Source organism: Astyanax mexicanus, chromosome 6 (genome assembly GCF_023375975.1).
Source record: "Astyanax mexicanus isolate ESR-SI-001 chromosome 6, AstMex3_surface, whole genome shotgun sequence".
In the NCBI taxonomy this organism is placed as follows: domain Eukaryota; kingdom Metazoa; phylum Chordata; class Actinopteri; order Characiformes; family Acestrorhamphidae; genus Astyanax; species Astyanax mexicanus.
In genome coordinates this window covers 35,750,188-35,766,815 of record NC_064413.1, presented here as the reverse complement: position 1 = coordinate 35,766,815, position 16,628 = coordinate 35,750,188, and the positions used below count along the sequence as shown (strand labels likewise).

Genomic DNA, 16,628 nt, shown 5'->3' with positions numbered 1-16,628 from the left:
ATTTGAGCACTTATATCAGTATACGCTCATAAAATGTGCTTTTATTTTCTACCGTCAGCAGGCATTAAAACTTTTGGTGCTAGGGAAATTCAGCAGGGAAAAATCAGAGGGAAAGCAAAATCCTTGGAATTATCCAGTCAAAAGGCTTGTGTATTGCCTGTAGTATTTCTCAATTTTGAGATCTTGTAAATAAATAACTCAATGTTGGCACATAATTCTATTGTGCAGGTGGAAATAATATTGTTCATCTAGATACTAGAGTTATTCTGATTTTGTTTTATTTTACTTGTATACCAGCTTTTATCTCTGCTAATAGTGAAAAATCTGACTTGCCTGTGTAGAGCAGTGTTTCTGAACCCTGGTCCCTGAGGCTCCGAGCCCAGCGGCTCTCTGGTCCCAACACACCTGATCCTAATAATTAGCTGATGAACAGCCCATTTCTGAAGTTAAATTGGGTGTGTTAAAGCAGACAAAAACAGCTCTATTTAGCTGGTATATTCATATCATTTTAAAAAGTATAATGAAGCATTTTGCTAGAAATCAAAGCAAAGAAAAGCCCTGTTTGTTTCCAGTCTACAGCAAACAACAATTTAACATCAAAGATGCCAGCTAGCATTACTGCTACTGAGCTGATGCTGAAGTCAGAGCGAGTTGGAAAAAAGATTTTTAATATAGTAATTAAAATATTTGATGTTCTGTATTGAAATTACTATTTTCTTTGGTATAGAAATGAGCAACTATGTATAAACTATTGTTTTGCTCAAATGCTCCATATGAACCCATTCATTTAGGACTCGCTGGAGGTTACTGAAATTCAAGCCTCTACTGGACTCTTGTGGTCAAAACGTTAATATGCAGCATAGTACTCTTAAAGCCGCGTTATTGAAACTTGTTTGTTTTCTGTTAGATAATTATTACAAATGTAAAAATATTTTTCCTCGTATAGAGATGGAAATAACTAAAATGTAAAGTCTTAAAGGTCAGAGTAACTTTTCTCAGTTGAATTTTCGGACTGATTGAGACTAAATGAGAAAACAGAAAATTGTGTCCCTTTTTGCATTTTGTAACTCTGATCCAGGCTACTTTTTTATCAACGAAATTATTTTATATTATATTATATTATATTATAAATAATTTAATTGTATTTGTTTATTTATTTATTTTTTTCTGATTTTTATAATGATGGCAGAAATGATAAAAATAAGAAAACTGAAGAAAAAATACCAATTAAAATACCAAAAAATAAATAAATAAATTTTACCCCTAATTTTCTATTTTCAGTTTAATCCTTAAATAGTGAGAAAATGTAACTAATAAACCTTAAATCTCTCTTACATAATAAACCCGAGTAAAAGGGGGTGGGGCCTCCGGAGAAGCTCCATCCAATGAGCGCGAGAGACTCGTTCCGTTTCCTGTTTTCGTAAACAGGTAGTTCCACCCTGCTGACAGTTTTTAGGCGATATTTGTACTGTTCCGGATTTCTGCTGGTGGTGAAGATGCAGGGTCTGAGGTAGGGTCTTAAACTAGTGATGACTTCAATGTAAAGTCGGGCTACTGAAACCTGAACCTGCTGAAGATGCTGTCTGAGAGCGGGAGGAGAGAGATATGTGTGATTAACCTGATTATTATTACCTTAAATAACATGTTTAGTCTATAACAGTGTGAAATATTGTTGATTTATACGAAAATAATATCACAATCTGTTGCCATGTTATGTGGAGTATCAGTAGTTACACTATTTTATTTGTTTGCGATTTATTTACTGTTAATGTATGTGCAGTATAGTTAGTTATATGGTCACTGCGTACCACACATACATAAAGACGAACCTGTTTATCTAATATCTTTTTCATATTTTATTGTATTGTATTTGTATTTACAGTTGTGGTCAAAAGTTTACATACACTTGTAAAAAAACATAATGTTATGGCTGTCTTGAGTTTTCAATAAGTTCTACAACTCTTATTTTTCTGTGATAGAGTGATCGGAACACATACATGTTTGTCACAAAAAACAGTCATAAAATTTGGTTCTTTCATAAATTTATTATGGGTCTGCTGAAAATGTCACCAAATCTGCTGGGTCAAAAATATACATACAGCAACATTAGTATTTGGTTACATGTCCCTTGGCCATTTTCACGGCAACTAGGTGCTTTTGGTAGCCATCCACAAGCTCCTGGCAAGCTTCAGGTCGAATGTTTGACCACTCTTCTTGACAGAATTGGTGCAGTTCAGCTAAATGTGATGGTTTTCTTGCATGAACCCGTTTCTTTAGCACTGTCCACATGTTCTCAATGGGGTTTAAGTCAGGACTTTGGGAAGGCCATTCTAAAACCTTAATTCTAGCCTGGTTTAGCCATTCCTTTACCACTTTTGATGTGTGTTTTGGGTCATTGTCTTGTTGGAACACCCAACTGCGCCCAAGACCCAACCTTCGGGCTGATGGTTTTAAGTTTTCCTGCAGAATTTGGAGGTAATCCTCCTTCTTCATTATCCCATTTACTTTCTGCAAAGAACCAGTTCCACTGGCAGCAAAACATCCCCAGAGCATAATACTACCACCACCATGCTTGACAGTAGGCATGGTGTTCCTGGGATTAAAGGCCTCACCTTTTCTCCTCCAAACATATTGCTGGGTGTTGTGGCCAAACAGCTCAATTTTTGTTTCGTCTGACCAGAGAACTTTCCTCCAGAAGGTTTTATCTTTGTCCATGTGATCAGCAGCAAACTTCAGCCGAGTCTTAAGGTGCCTTTTCTGGAGCAAGGGCTTCTTTCTTGCACGGCAGCCTCTCAGTCCATGGCGATGTAAAACACGCTTGACTGTGGAGACTGACACCTGTGTTCCATCAGCTTCCAAATCCTTGCAGACCTGCTTCTTGGTGATTCTTGGTTGACTCTTGACCATCCTGACCAATCTCCTCTCGGCAGCATGTGATAGCTTGCGTTTTCTTCCTGATCGTGGCAGTGACACAACTGTTCCATGCACTTTATACTTGCGTATAATTGTCTGCACAGTTGCTCTTGGGACCTGTAGCTGCTTTGAAATGGCTCCAAGTGACTTCCCTGACTTGTTCAAGTCAATAATTCGCTTTTTCAGATCCACACTGAGTTCCTTTGACTTTCCCATTGTAGCTTTTGTAGCTGAGTCTAATCACTGGGTCAAATGAGCCCTATTTAAATGGGCTCATGAGAAGTCAACAGCTGTAGTCAATCAGAATCACTGAAGTGAAGAGGCCATGACATGAAGCTAATTTGATTGACACAACTCGCTACATCACCAAAATTGACAAATTTTGTTGCTGTATGTATATTTTTGACCCAGCAGATTTAGTGGCATTTTCAGCAGACCCATAATACATTTATGAAAGAACCAAATTTTATGACTGTTTTTTGTGACAAACATGTATGTGTTCCGATCACTCTATCACAGAAAAATAAGAGTTGTAGAACTTATTGAAAACTCAAGACAGCCATAACATTATGTTTTTTTACAAGTGTATGTAAACTTTTGACCACAACTGTAAGTATTCAGATAAATGTATATTTACTGACACTGATGTAATCTTGAAAATTACCCTGCTGTGGGGCTAATAAAGTATTATTAGAAGTCCATAGACAACCATTTGTGTTTTTCCCCTCAGAAACTATTTTAAACCATGGTCATCTTCAGCAAAACTGGATGGGAAAACTGTTCTAATTACAGGAGCCAATACTGGGATTGGCAAAGAAACTGCCATTGATTTGGCAAAGAGAGGTAACGCCACCCGATGATCCAATGTTGTTGATCCAATAATGTTTTAGACATATTTTATGCTATTCACTTCTACCGTATTTTTCCTCATAAATCTAATGTGTAATTGGTTTTGTTTATGTTGTTGTTGTTGTGAAGACAGATATTGACATCCTCTTTAATCTTCATTCAGGTGCACGGATCATCATGGCTTGTAGGGATATGGAGAAAGCTGATGGAGCTTTAAAAGAAGTTATCGAAGCCTCTGGAAATCAGGATGTGGTCACCAAAAAACTTGACCTAGCTGACACCAAGTCAATCAGAGAATTTGCTCAGATGATTAATTCTGGTAAGAGAGCCTTAACATTTTGATTTATTTGAGCTTGCCTCCAGTGTTGCAGTGTTGACTGGTTCCCACACTCATTCCCCCTAAACATGATAGCTAAAATACAACACTGTAACAATGACTTTTTCCTGAATTGAATTTTGGATCAATTCTTGGGCTTGGATAAATAGGTGAATAAAATTCTATAAAAACAAATCTGGGACCTTACATTTAGTTCTTGAGGCTTTTAAGGGGTTCCATTATTTTGGACATTGATTTTGAAACTGTTCATAACTTTCCAGACCTGTTCAATTGTATACCATGGCTGGGGGACGTAACTGAACCAACCACAAATAATCTGAAAGATGACAAATTTATAAGTAGGCTATTATTTTTCCCTCTTTACCACACCTTGCTACTACTACATGTATGTAGTGCACCCCAGTGGTGGTTGAAGTTGTTGCTTGTACAATCACAGACATTCCTTCTGTATGTATCATTATCTTTAATTGTGTGACTTATCTTAAATTCTGTCTTGGGTGTGTGGACATAATTATTTTATTATCAACAATAAGGTCTCTCTGTCTGATATATATATATATATATATATATATATATATATATATATATATATATATATATATATATATATATATATATATATATATACACACTTGTGCAACAGCTGTTGCTGTTGAGTCACCCACAGAAACACAGTGATAATACATACCTAATAATTAAATGATCAAAGTCCGGTAATGTTGTTCTTTTATATAATCCAGTAACATACTTAGTGATTTGTTTGCTATATACTCCTCTCTGAATAATAATAATAATAATAATAATAATAACAACAACAACAACAACAACAACAACAACAATTTGTAATTTTCTGAGGCAAGACTGCCACATGTTTCTTATTAGGTCTTATAGTCATGGTCTTGCTCTTACAAAATGCTTAAGGAACAACTCTTGTTCAGTATCTATGACGAAACATGAACCGCAGTTATTTCATGACTAACAAAATTGCATAAATGCCCCTATTCTTGTCACCGTGCCTGTGAGACATTGCCTAACATGGAAAAACAGAAAATGAACTGAAAGGCTTCATGACATGCACTGTGTAATTTCCATATTTGCATATTTCCATATTTATTTATTTTTTTTGTCCTCTTAGCAACTGATATCATCATTGATCATATGATCAATGTTCTCAGCATCACCATATAGTTGTAGAATGTTATTCTTGGGCTGAACTCAAACCAGCCATCAAGGCCTTCCCTTGCTCACAGCCCTTGACAATCCAACCTTAAAAAAACAAACTCACCAAGGGAGATCAAGCTGCAGATAAACACATTAGCTTGTGACATCACATGCTAGACCAGTACATCATGCGTGCGTTCTGCATGTGGAAAGTACACTATATGTCCAAATATTTGTGGACATCTCTTTTAACAACTGCATTCTGTGCAAACGGTTTTCATTTGCATGTACAACAGTATGTTTCAGATGGGTTGGGGAGTTGTGGATGATGTTGGGTCAAATCATCACAACAGTGCTCCAATATCTAGGAGTTTGTACCTCTTACCTTCCAACAAAAGCAGAATTGTTTATGCTTGCTATTAAAAGAAACAATAATAATAATAGTATTGGTGCCCCAATACTTTTATCAGTATTGTGTACTGTACATTCTATGCTGGCCTCTCCACCACCTTTAATATGATTAATTTCACTCCACTTCCACTGTATATAACTATTTCCGATAACATGTATAATTTTCTTTCTTTTTTTTCTTTTTTTTGTTAGAGGAAAAGCAAGTCAACATCCTGATTAACAATGCCGGAGTGATGGTGTGTCCTTATGGCAAAACAGCAGATGGTTTTGAGATGCAAATTGGGGTCAACCACATGGGTATATCCAAGTGATTTGAAACATTTTACAGTGAATTTGTCTGTTCTGACACAGAGACCTTGACACTAAAATGCACTCACTGTTTTTCCTCATGGTCTTTTAGGGCATTTCCTGCTGACATTTCTATTAATGGACTTGATCAAAAAATCCTCACCGGCTCGGATCGTCAACGTGTCTTCCATGGCACACAAGTGGGGAACCATCAATATTGATGATATTAACAGCGAGAAGAGCTACGATAAGTCAAAAGCTTACAGTCAGAGCAAGCTGGCCAATGTGCTCTTCACTCGCTGCCTTGCCAAACATCTAGATGGTAAGTGCCAGGTACCCCTGTCATCAGGGTAAAAAAAATAATTACTGTATTAATCTTGAAAAGAAAAAAACCTTTTGGGCAGTTTAAAAAAGTTAAACAGTATGTTGTTTATGTTTCAGTGCTTTGTAAATACAGGGGTTGGACAAAGAAACTGAAACACCTGTAATTTTAGTGTGGGAGGTTTCATGGCTAAATTGGAGCAGCCTGGTGGGCAATCTTCATTAATTGTACATTGCACCAGTAAGAGCAGAGTGTGAAGGTTTAATTAGCAGGGTAAGAGCACAGTTTTGCTCAAAATGTTGCAATGCACACAACATTATGGAAGACATACCAGAGTTCAAAAGAGGACAAATTGTTGGTGCACGTCTTGCTGGAGCATCTGTGACCGAGACAGCAAGTCTTTGTGATGTATCAAGAGCCACGGTATCCAGGGTAATGTCAGCATGCTACCAAGAAGGACGAACCACATCCAAAAGGATTAACTGTGGATGCTGTAAGAGGAAGCTGTCTGAAAGGGACGTTTGGGTGCTAACCTGGATTGTATCCAAAAACATAAAACCACGGCTGCCCAAATCACGGCAGAATTCAATGTGCACCTCAACTCTCCTGTTTCCACCAGAACTGTCTGTCAGGACAATAAATTATTGTGGTCTAAAGCCAGGTTTCATTGTCCAACCCCTGTAGTTCATATAAAGAGTTCATATACTCATATGTCTGTTCAAAATATCTCAACTCTTCAAATTCATAGTCAAGCTGAATTGCTAGAGGGTAGATCATTTTCTGTTCTGTGTTTTCATGATATATAGTGAGACATATGACACAAAAAAGATAATTAAAGTGGAGCCTGGATTTTTTTATTTAATCTGCCTACCACTATCCATTCACACACACCCCAGTTTGTTACTTTTCAATTAAACATTTTCTTGTAATCCTGTGTTTTTAATTACTTTAAATTACACAAAGTATGCCTATTTCTATCTTTTTTATTTTCTGGCCCTATCACAAATGTTACACTTCTAGGAACTAGGTTTTGTATGTTGTTCTGTCATAGATGAGCAACACAAGTTTGAGTGGATGATGGCAGCTAGCATACATCATTCAGAGTAGTGGCTCTTTTTCTTTTTAAGATAAATGGTGATTTGCCAGCTTTACTTCAGCGGAGCAAAAAAGAACACTGTATTCCCTTTCTTTAATCAGTAAAATGAGATGGAACCGAAGTACCAAATGGGGGCTTTCCCAGAGAGTGAGGAAATAAAAATGAGAAGACAGTCAGGGGTTTATTATAAATGGGAGTTTTTGTAATGGTTAACATGGGGTGTCTCTAGAAAATTAGTCCAGCTTTCGCCGGTTATGTTGCTGGCAACGGAGGAGAGTTGTCAGTGTTGTGGCACTACTGGGGACAAAAAGCTTTTTTCCTGTGTTCATTATTAAGCCAAATGGAATAAACTGTTTAAAAATTATATTTGATTTTATTCATGATTTATTATATGTTTCTTAATTCTGGAATTTGACTAGCAGGATCAAGTAGTTCAGTCTCTTATCTTTCGTACAGATAGTTTGATAGAAGTTCCATGTATATGCAAACCTTAATGTGTATTGTTTTACATGTCTACAGGTACGGGTGTGACGGTGTATGTCCTTCACCCTGGTGTAGTGCAGACAGAACTGTGGAGACACCTTAATAGGGCGCAGCAGGGAGTTATGTGGATGGTAAAGCCATTTACCAAAACATCAGTACAGGGAGCCCAAACCACCATCTACTGTGCAGTAGCTCCTGAGCTGGAGACAGAGAGTGGCAAGTATTACAGGTAAGATCAGCAGAAAGTACACAACAAGGTTGGTGGTGGTGATGTTAATTGTATAACTAGCGGTGTTTTTTTCCTGAAGATACTAAACATTATAACTTACACTGACCCCTCTGTCTCTGTTTTCTCCACAGTGACTGTGCGCCTGCAAGTTGCTCCAATGCTGCTATGGATGATGACATGGCAAAGCGCCTCTGGGACCTCAGCTGCAAAATGCTCAATATAACATGGGACTAACTTTTTTTTTTCTCCTATTAAAAAAAATGCTTTTTACAGGGCATGAAACACATGGCCTTGACTAATGTTGTGTAACTGTCAGTTAACAAACACAGCTTGTTTTAGTGACTTATTCATGAACACTATGTTTTGGAAGTGCATTTAATTCAAATAAGTTTTCTATGTTCTCACAGATATTTTTCACAGCTGTAAACTGTATACATGCTTGATGTATAATGATGAATAATATAGTAATACACATTTACAAATAAATATATTAGATTATTAAAACATGAATGAGCTTGTTTGGTGTACAGTACAAGCTGATCAGCCATAACATTAAAACTACTGACAGCTGAAGTAGCTAACAGTGATTACCTTATCAAGAGGTAATGTTCACCAGGCTGAATTGTGATTGCAAGATCAGAGCATTTTCAAAACTGCAGGTCTTGTGGTCTGGTGTGCAGTATTTAGGACCTGACAAAAGTGGTCAGAGGATGAATAACCAAAAACCTGGTGACATTAGTGCTCAAGGGGAGAAAAAGGCTAGTCTATCTGGTCTATTGCTATGGAGGAGCTACTGTAGTAGGAAACGTCTGTACCCTGCCACACTTCAAAAAATGCTCAGGAGGTTTGAGAAGCATAAATTAAGGATTTAATCAGTGTATGCTGGGCAATGTAAAAATATTTAATTATGGCATGATCAATATGGTTATCGTGATACACATTATAGTCTGCTTTTCTGAGCATATTGTGGATATCATCAGTGTTTACAGAACACTAAACAACTACAGATTTCATTACAAAAAGTGTATTCGGTGCTGTTTAACTGGATAAGATCCGCTGTAAAATGTATGGGAGCGTGTAAGAATACCATTGTTTAAAATCTGCCTGTACTGGCCCTTTTTTTCCAACATGTTAAATTAATGTGATAAATATATTTTAATGTAAAAAATGTCCACCCAACCCTATTATTGACTTGACCTCAAATTCCCCAGATCTCAGTGTGATTCTCTTAATTGCGCTGGACAGACAAGTCAAAGTGTGAAAGGTACTGTGAACCATGGTCTGAACCAAAATTTGGTTTGACCAAAAGAGGTGGTCTTGGTCCAGATCAACTGAGCCATGACTGTTTGTTTGCAAAGTGAAAACACTTTTCTAGATGGTTTGTACTTTCAGACCAGTTACAGGAAGCTGAGGCAGGCAATCATCAGCTTTTAAACAGTATAGAAGAAAAATAAAGCTGTGTGGTGCCAAAATTTGACTCTTGTTTCCATGCATGTGTGTAATGCAGCAGTGTGGGTGCAGAATCTTACATATGGGACTCCTGTATCTACTGTAACTGTAGATTAACCCTTTTTATTAACAATTTGAGAGTAAGCTTTGACACTGGTTCTTTCTGTTGTGAAAGTGTCTGAAAAAAACTATCTACTGCTAACATTAGTTTTGGAGTCCATGCTTCAATGGGTCAGAACTGTTTTGATGGCATGAGGGTACTGTTTTCTTGTTGTCATGTCATGCATATGACCTGCAGGGAATTTCCAAACAGTGCTTTATACTATTGCCATTTTTAATCTCCATTCTTACTGCCTATTTATTTAGTGCTGCAAATCATTCATTGTTTTGTTGGTTGGTGGTTTGCTTGTTTTTTATTTATTTTTTTGAAATCCAAACGTTTATTGTTTTTTGTCAGTGTTTTGTACAGGTTGTCCCTCCCCACTCTCAAATGGCCGGCTTAGTTGTCACAGGAAAGCAACTTGAGTTAATCAGTATCCCGATGAGCTCTTTTGTTTATATTTTCAGAGGTGTCACCTGTTTATTACTTAGTTACAGTGTGGTAGACCGTAGGACAGGGGGACTTTATTAGGTTTCAGACAGCTGAATTAGACAGAGCCTACTCAGGAACGATGTCTCGATGCAGAACAGACTGCTTAGAAAAGCCTTTATCTATGGGCTTTAAATGGCTTGGGCATTTTGTTGGTAGATATCCGTGGTGGTTTTTGGTTTTACCTTTGTTCTTGTCCGGTGGTCTAGGAGCAGGCTTTATTTTTCTTTGGGACAGGGAAGCAAATGGGATAGAGGATCAGTTCACACCTGTGAACGGTCCTGCTAAACAAGAGAGGAAGTTTGTACAGGATTTCTTCTCAGACACTGGAGATTTCTCCCAGTTACGGCTGTCAACCGAGGGAACGTATGCATCCCTGATCATTACAGGCTTGCACCAGAAGGACATATTAACAGTGGCTGCATTGGAGGAAATCATTGCGTTAGATGATGAGGTTAAAAATCTTGCAGGAAAAGATTTTGCAAACATTTGTGCTCAAACCAGTGGAGAGTGCATGTCCAATCCAGCGCTGGACATTATAAACAACAGCGCCAGTAACATTGAAGTTATGTCTCTTACATATCCAGAGCACGAAGGTGTTTTCTTAGGGTCTGTTTTGGGGGGTGTACAGGTAAATGTAAACTCTGAGATTATCAGTGCAGAGGCTATTAGACTTTACTATTTCTTAAGAGAAAACTCGACTGAGAGTGCTGCATGGCTGAAGGATTTTATTAAGTTCATTTCTAACTATACTGAAAGGCCGAAAACGGTAAGTAAACCATTCTCCTGTATATGTTTTTAGTAGTCTGTAAAGGACTTGTATTAAATAATGAAATGACTAATTTTATACAGCCTGTGTCAACTATTTAGTAAATAATTTCATAATTTGGAGACAAGGAATAAGGATGCAAATATGCTTAATCTGAATAAAAATACTTTAAAAATATTTTGTTGTCTAGAATTTACAATGGAGCCTATCCAATAGATAACCATGTATCTCTAAAAAGGATATTATTATTATTATTATTATTATTATTATTATTATTATTATTATTATTATTAAGTGCCTAATAAATGAAGAAATATAAAAAATAAACAAAGCACATATTAGTTTTTTTATGTAAAAAGAAAGAATACCTGATTTCTCCCAAAAGAGAGAATGGCTCCATGATCAAAATAAATTTATAGTTATCAAAAACAAGAAACAACATTTATTTGGGGAACTTAATATATTGTAGAGGGCAAAAAAAGTTGACCTGTTTTGAGAATATCAACTGCTATAATCACTTGTATGTTCTGTCTGTTTAGGTGTCTGTGTTTTATTACACCTCGCTTTCAAGAGAAGAGGAGTTTGAAAGCAGTTCAGCTTCTGTGATTCCATTATTTTCCATCACATATTGTTTAGCCATTAACATCTCAATTATATCCTGCTTGAGGTATGCTACAAACATACACAAGTTTATATAAATCAATAATATAAATCTCAAACAGTTTTTTTTTTTTTGGGGGGGGGGGGGGGGGGGCGTCATCCTTAACAGATTTTGAAACGTCATGTTTTTTTTTGTTGTTTTTGTTAAATTCCAATTTGGGATTGCATCCTTTAAAATAGTTTAAAATTTTGTGAAATATTTGAACAAGGACAATTAAAAGTATTTGAATGTGATATATTCAACATACAACTAAGTTCGATAAGTTTGATTATAGATCAATTATATGTACACATTCTAACATTATGTTGCTGCAATACACCATTTAAAAATTTGGATGCAGGATACCCACAATGCACTTTCAGAGAGGTGACGACAAAACAGACTCAATAAATACATGCTAAAATGCTAGCAAAATCTGTGCCTCTTTATCTAACTGCTCCACTTTGTTCAGGCATTTTTTTTTTCACTCTGACCATCGTTGCAACGTAAATGGACGCTTATTTCCAGTCATGCAAGACCAGCCTCCCATCTGTTTGAATAGGGAGACGCCAAAATACTGGAAGCCAATGGCGTTATGAGAAATTTCATTCAAAAGGCAGTCAATGAACTTTCCCCTCATTAATAAGATCTCTGATAACACTAAACACGCATAGAAGGAGGGAGGCAATATCTAGTGGCAGAAAAGATCCTATACCTTTAACGTGACTATTTCACATTTATGGCATATCTGTGCTTGATTAACACATCACATCTGTTTCCATTATAACTTGTCATGCATTTATTTGTTTCTATAGGTTGGACTGTGTGAGGAACAAGGTGTGGGTCGCATCTTGTGGTGTGCTCTCTGCTGGTTTAGCTGTACTGTCCAGTTTCGGGCTGTTACTATTCTGTGGAATTCCCTTTGCTATGACTGTGGCCACATCTCCATTTTTGATTCTGGGTGAGTCTTTATGTGTGAATATATTACGAATAAGCTTTTGTGTACCATAGATGAGATTACTTTATTGTACTTAATTTTTCTGTATTTTCTTCAGGTATTGGAGTTGATGACATGTTTATTATGATCTCCTGCTGGCAGAAAACTAAAGTCACGGATCAAGTTGAGGATCGTCTGGCAGACACCTATAAAGAAGCTGCTGTATCCATTACTATCACCACGCTAACTGATGTTCTAGCTTTCTATATCGGCCTTATGACCCCGTTCCGCTCAGTGCAGTCTTTCTGTATGTACACTGGTACAGCTGTCCTGTTCTGCTACATCTACAACATCACCTTCTTCGGTGCCTTTCTAGCTTTAAATGGAAGGAGAGAACATGCCAGAAGACACTGGCTGACCTGTATGGTAGTAGCAGATAAAAATGTCTGTCCTGATGGTAATATTTGTTGTGTGGGAGGTGCTTATGATGAGCAGACTGGTACTGAGACAGAAATGCCAATTCATTCATTCTTTAAGAAGTATTATGGGCCATTTTTGACAAACTCATGGACTAAAGTGTTTATGGTTTTTCTCTATGGTGGGTACCTGGCTGCTAGCATCTATGGATGCTTCCAAATCCAGGAGGGAATTGAGCTAAAACATTTAGCTTTGGATAATTCGTATGTTGTTCAGTACTACGATAATGAGAAAAAGTACTTTTCAGAGTATGGCCCCAATGTCATGGTAGTTATTAACGATAAGAATTTTCAATACTGGAACACTATTGCACAAGATAGCCTTGATTTATGTCTTCAGGAGTTTGGAAACCTCTCTATGACCTTACAAAATTCACCCGTGTCTTGGCTTAATTCTTACTTGTTTTATGGAAAAAATAAGAGTTTAAATTTAAATAATGAGGTCATTTTTAAAACAAATCTGCCTGGGTTTTTAAAAGCTTCAGGGTTCAGTCAGGATGTCAACTTTACTGATAACCAAATTCTTGCCTCTCGAATGTTTGTCCAGACAGTGAACATTAGCACAGCGGTTGCTGAAAAAAACATGCTGAATGCGTTTAGAGAAACTGCTGAAAAATGTTCTAGGTCATCAGAAGCAGAAGTTCATGTTCTAGTGTATCATTTTGCATTTATCTATTTTGACCAATACACTGTCATTGTTAGCAATACTATCCAGAATATAGTTGTTGCCACTCTGGCTATGTTGGTCATTTCACTGCTGTTGATTCCAAACCCTCTCTGCTCTCTCTGGGTTACCTTCGCTATTGCATCAGTCATTGTGGGTGTAGCTGGTTTCATGGCATTCTGGGACGTTAATCTTGATTCAATATCCATGATCAATCTGGTCATCTGCATTGGCTTCTCTGTTGACTTCTCTGCTCACATATCCTATGCTTTTGTCTCAAGCAGCGAGCCTTCGGCCAATAAAAAGGCTATAGATGCTCTTTATACCCTCGGATATCCGATGATACAAGCAGCAGTGTCCACCATTGCAGGGATAGTGGTGCTGCCAGCGGCTCAAAGTTACATCTTTAGGACTTTCTTTAAAATCATGTTTTTGGTCATCCTCTTTGGGCTAGTTCATGGAGTCGTGTTCTTACCTGTGTTACTGTCTTTGTTTGGAGGTTGTGGTAAGACACTTAATTCCATCCAACATGAAAATGATCAAAAAGAACACATTAATATGAGCACTCACTTAGCTTATGCCAACTCAAACCAATCTTCTACTAAGAAGGAGCCATTTGATATACAAATGCATATGCAGGAATTATCAAGAGAATATAAGACCTACATGAAAAATTCAAACAAGATGTACGGTGAAGCTACGGCTGTTCAGGAACAGCCAAATACTTATAGGAATTCAGATGCATGGAGGTTTAATGATCCTGATTGCCCTTGATTTGCAGCCCTACCGCACACTTGATTAAACTGACCATATTTTAGTAAAAAAAAATTGGAATTCCAGACAGTTGAATTTAATTATTAAATAAAGCTTTTTTGTTTGGATGTTCAGGTTGGTTACATTTTTTCATGAGATATATTTTACTGTTCTGTGTTTGTGTTCATAATACAGCAAAAGTTACTTTGAGGAGTAAAATTTTGTCCTAGTGTTACAGGGTAAACATTTTTACACATTTATCATATATATATATTTCATATTCACCATGTATTTTGATATTACAGAACAGTTAATGACTACAATGATATGAACTATTAAAATGTATCAATGATGTTTTATGTTTAATATGACTTTTCTTTTTGGATTGCACACATTTTTAAGATGTGACAAAATATTAGCACTGTAAATTTACAGAATGTAATTTAATAAAATATATTTAATAAACATTTTTTCTATTCACATTAATCATTTCAAGAAATGCAGTCACATTTCTTTTCTTTTTTTCTCAGTTTGCATCAGTTTACAAAAAGGGAATGTGTGTTGTATAAACAGTTTAGGGCAAGGAAGGAATATAGTAATTCAAGCCAATCTGAAAAGTATTACATAGCATTGTTTGTATTATGTATTGTGCTAAAGCAAATACTGCAGATGACACCAGATTTATTCAGATAATAATAACCCACTCTGTGTGTTCAAGTTTGCAGTGTAATGCCATGAAAAAAAAACAATAAGAATATCGCGTCAAGCAACAAAACAGTAATAAAAGTTTCCATTCATGTCATTGCACATCTTGTGATGTGACTATTACACATTTCCACATTTTAAAGACAATGCTTAAAATACATATTGCACAGCCCTAATTATCACAATATGTAAAAGGTTATTTTTCTGGTGATTTCACCAGTAATGAATAATAACAGTTATTATAATATCTATATGGCTAAAACACAGTTGCAACAAAAAGTTAACAGCTTACATTACTGTATTTCTGCACTAATTATTAATAAAACAATTTTTTTTTAAGACAAGAAAAATCTTAATAACAGAGTTGGACTGCTAATGTTTTGTATTGGGCACATTAATCAAACATCCATAGTCAATCTAGTCTAGAAAAGTAAAAAAGAAAAAACTTTGTGTTAATGACTTAATGACTAAGACTTAAATGTCGTTCTTACGTTAAGTGGAGCTTTGTCCATTTTATTAATGATATTAATGATAAATTTGTTCTTTTCAATGAAGACTGCATAACATGGTTCAGCCACACAAAAAAAATTAAAAAAGACTTCAAATGTTGTATTTTGTTTCCTGTAAATATAAGATAGTGACTGCACCAAATATTAATTCATAATTAATTAATTTATATAATAATAATAATAATAATAATAATAATAATAATAATAATAATAATAATAATAATAATAATAATAATAATAATAATAAATTATCCTCCTGCAGATTGGCCATGCTGTGTGTGTGAGGTCCAAAAAAAGCTTACCTTGTAAGAAGAGTTTTTAGTTTTTTACTAGGGGTGCTCAAACCTTTGAATGACGGCAATAAAAAAAAAACAGTTCTATAAACCTGTTTTACTATATAATACTGAAAGCAATAAAATGTTCAAATAAAAGTTTAACATATGAAATAGAAACCGTTTCTGTATAATGATATAGAGGCTGCATCAAATATTAATCCAATCTCTTGCTTTTCAGCTGAGCTAGACATGGTTAAAGCGATGGTCAGTGAGTGTAACATCATTATCCTGCCTCAGCATACAGTTTCTTCCTCATTGGACTTTACTATGACCTCCTACCGGAATATAATGTATTTCCTTAAAACATGGGTTTCCATGGCACTGTGGAAATAAGTGATGCACTCCAGACAACTGAAAACCCCTGGACTGCTAATATTTCATTGGCTTAATGTTTTAGATTTAAACTGGCCCAAAAAAAACATGCTAACCATGTTTTCAGGGCTAGTGTTTCAGCCAGCATCAGAGGAGGCATAACTGGTGGTAAGAAGAATGGATTTAATTAAAATACATTTTTAAAGTAAATTCTGAATGCATTACACCATCTGTAAAAAAAATAAAATAAAATAAAATAAAATGTGGAAAGTATATCTACAGTTTTGACAACTGATAATGACCCTAAACAGACCTGGAAATCCACAGTGGAGTATGTCAGAAGGCACTCACTAGATGTTTTTCCATGTCCCCTACAAATTCCAGACCTTATCATCATCAAA

At 36.1% G+C, this 16,628-nt stretch overlaps 2 protein-coding genes across 2 annotated transcripts; both read left to right on the top strand.

Annotated features, from left to right (window-relative positions):
* The first annotated feature begins 1,380 nt into the window (after positions 1-1,380).
* On the top strand, positions 1,381-8,375 carry rdh12l (retinol dehydrogenase 12, like). Its single transcript, XM_007249574.4, has 7 exons — positions 1,381-1,510; positions 3,644-3,756; positions 3,926-4,081; positions 5,864-5,968; positions 6,072-6,281; positions 7,897-8,089; positions 8,221-8,375. The coding sequence occupies exons 1-7, from the start codon at positions 1,497-1,499 to the stop codon at positions 8,321-8,323; spliced, it is 894 nt and encodes a 297-aa protein (XP_007249636.1). The 5' UTR covers positions 1,381-1,496; the 3' UTR covers positions 8,324-8,375.
* A 1,607-nt stretch (positions 8,376-9,982) lies between these two features.
* LOC103044740 (patched domain-containing protein 3) lies at positions 9,983-14,637 on the top strand. The gene is made up of 4 exons (XM_015605863.3): positions 9,983-10,896; positions 11,436-11,563; positions 12,352-12,497; positions 12,592-14,637. The coding sequence occupies exons 1-4, from the start codon at positions 10,210-10,212 to the stop codon at positions 14,385-14,387; spliced, it is 2,757 nt and encodes a 918-aa protein (XP_015461349.3). The 5' UTR covers positions 9,983-10,209; the 3' UTR covers positions 14,388-14,637.
* The last annotated feature ends 1,991 nt before the right edge of the window (positions 14,638-16,628 follow it).

Excerpts from the sequence above, each read along its gene's own strand:
- rdh12l (XM_007249574.4), top strand. Across the intron at positions 4,082-5,863 it reads TGCTCAGATGATTAATTCTG|AGGAAAAGCAAGTCAACATC; the intron begins GTAAGAGAGCCT and ends TTTTTTTGTTAG. Across the intron at positions 5,969-6,071 it reads AATTGGGGTCAACCACATGG|GGCATTTCCTGCTGACATTT; the intron begins GTATATCCAAGT and ends ATGGTCTTTTAG.
- LOC103044740 (XM_015605863.3), top strand. The coding sequence starts at position 10,210 with ATGTCTCGATGCAGAACAGACTGCTTAGAAAAGCCTTTATCTATGGGC. Across the intron at positions 11,564-12,351 it reads TCAATTATATCCTGCTTGAG|GTTGGACTGTGTGAGGAACA; the intron begins GTATGCTACAAA and ends TTGTTTCTATAG. Across the intron at positions 12,498-12,591 it reads ATCTCCATTTTTGATTCTGG|GTATTGGAGTTGATGACATG; the intron begins GTGAGTCTTTAT and ends TATTTTCTTCAG.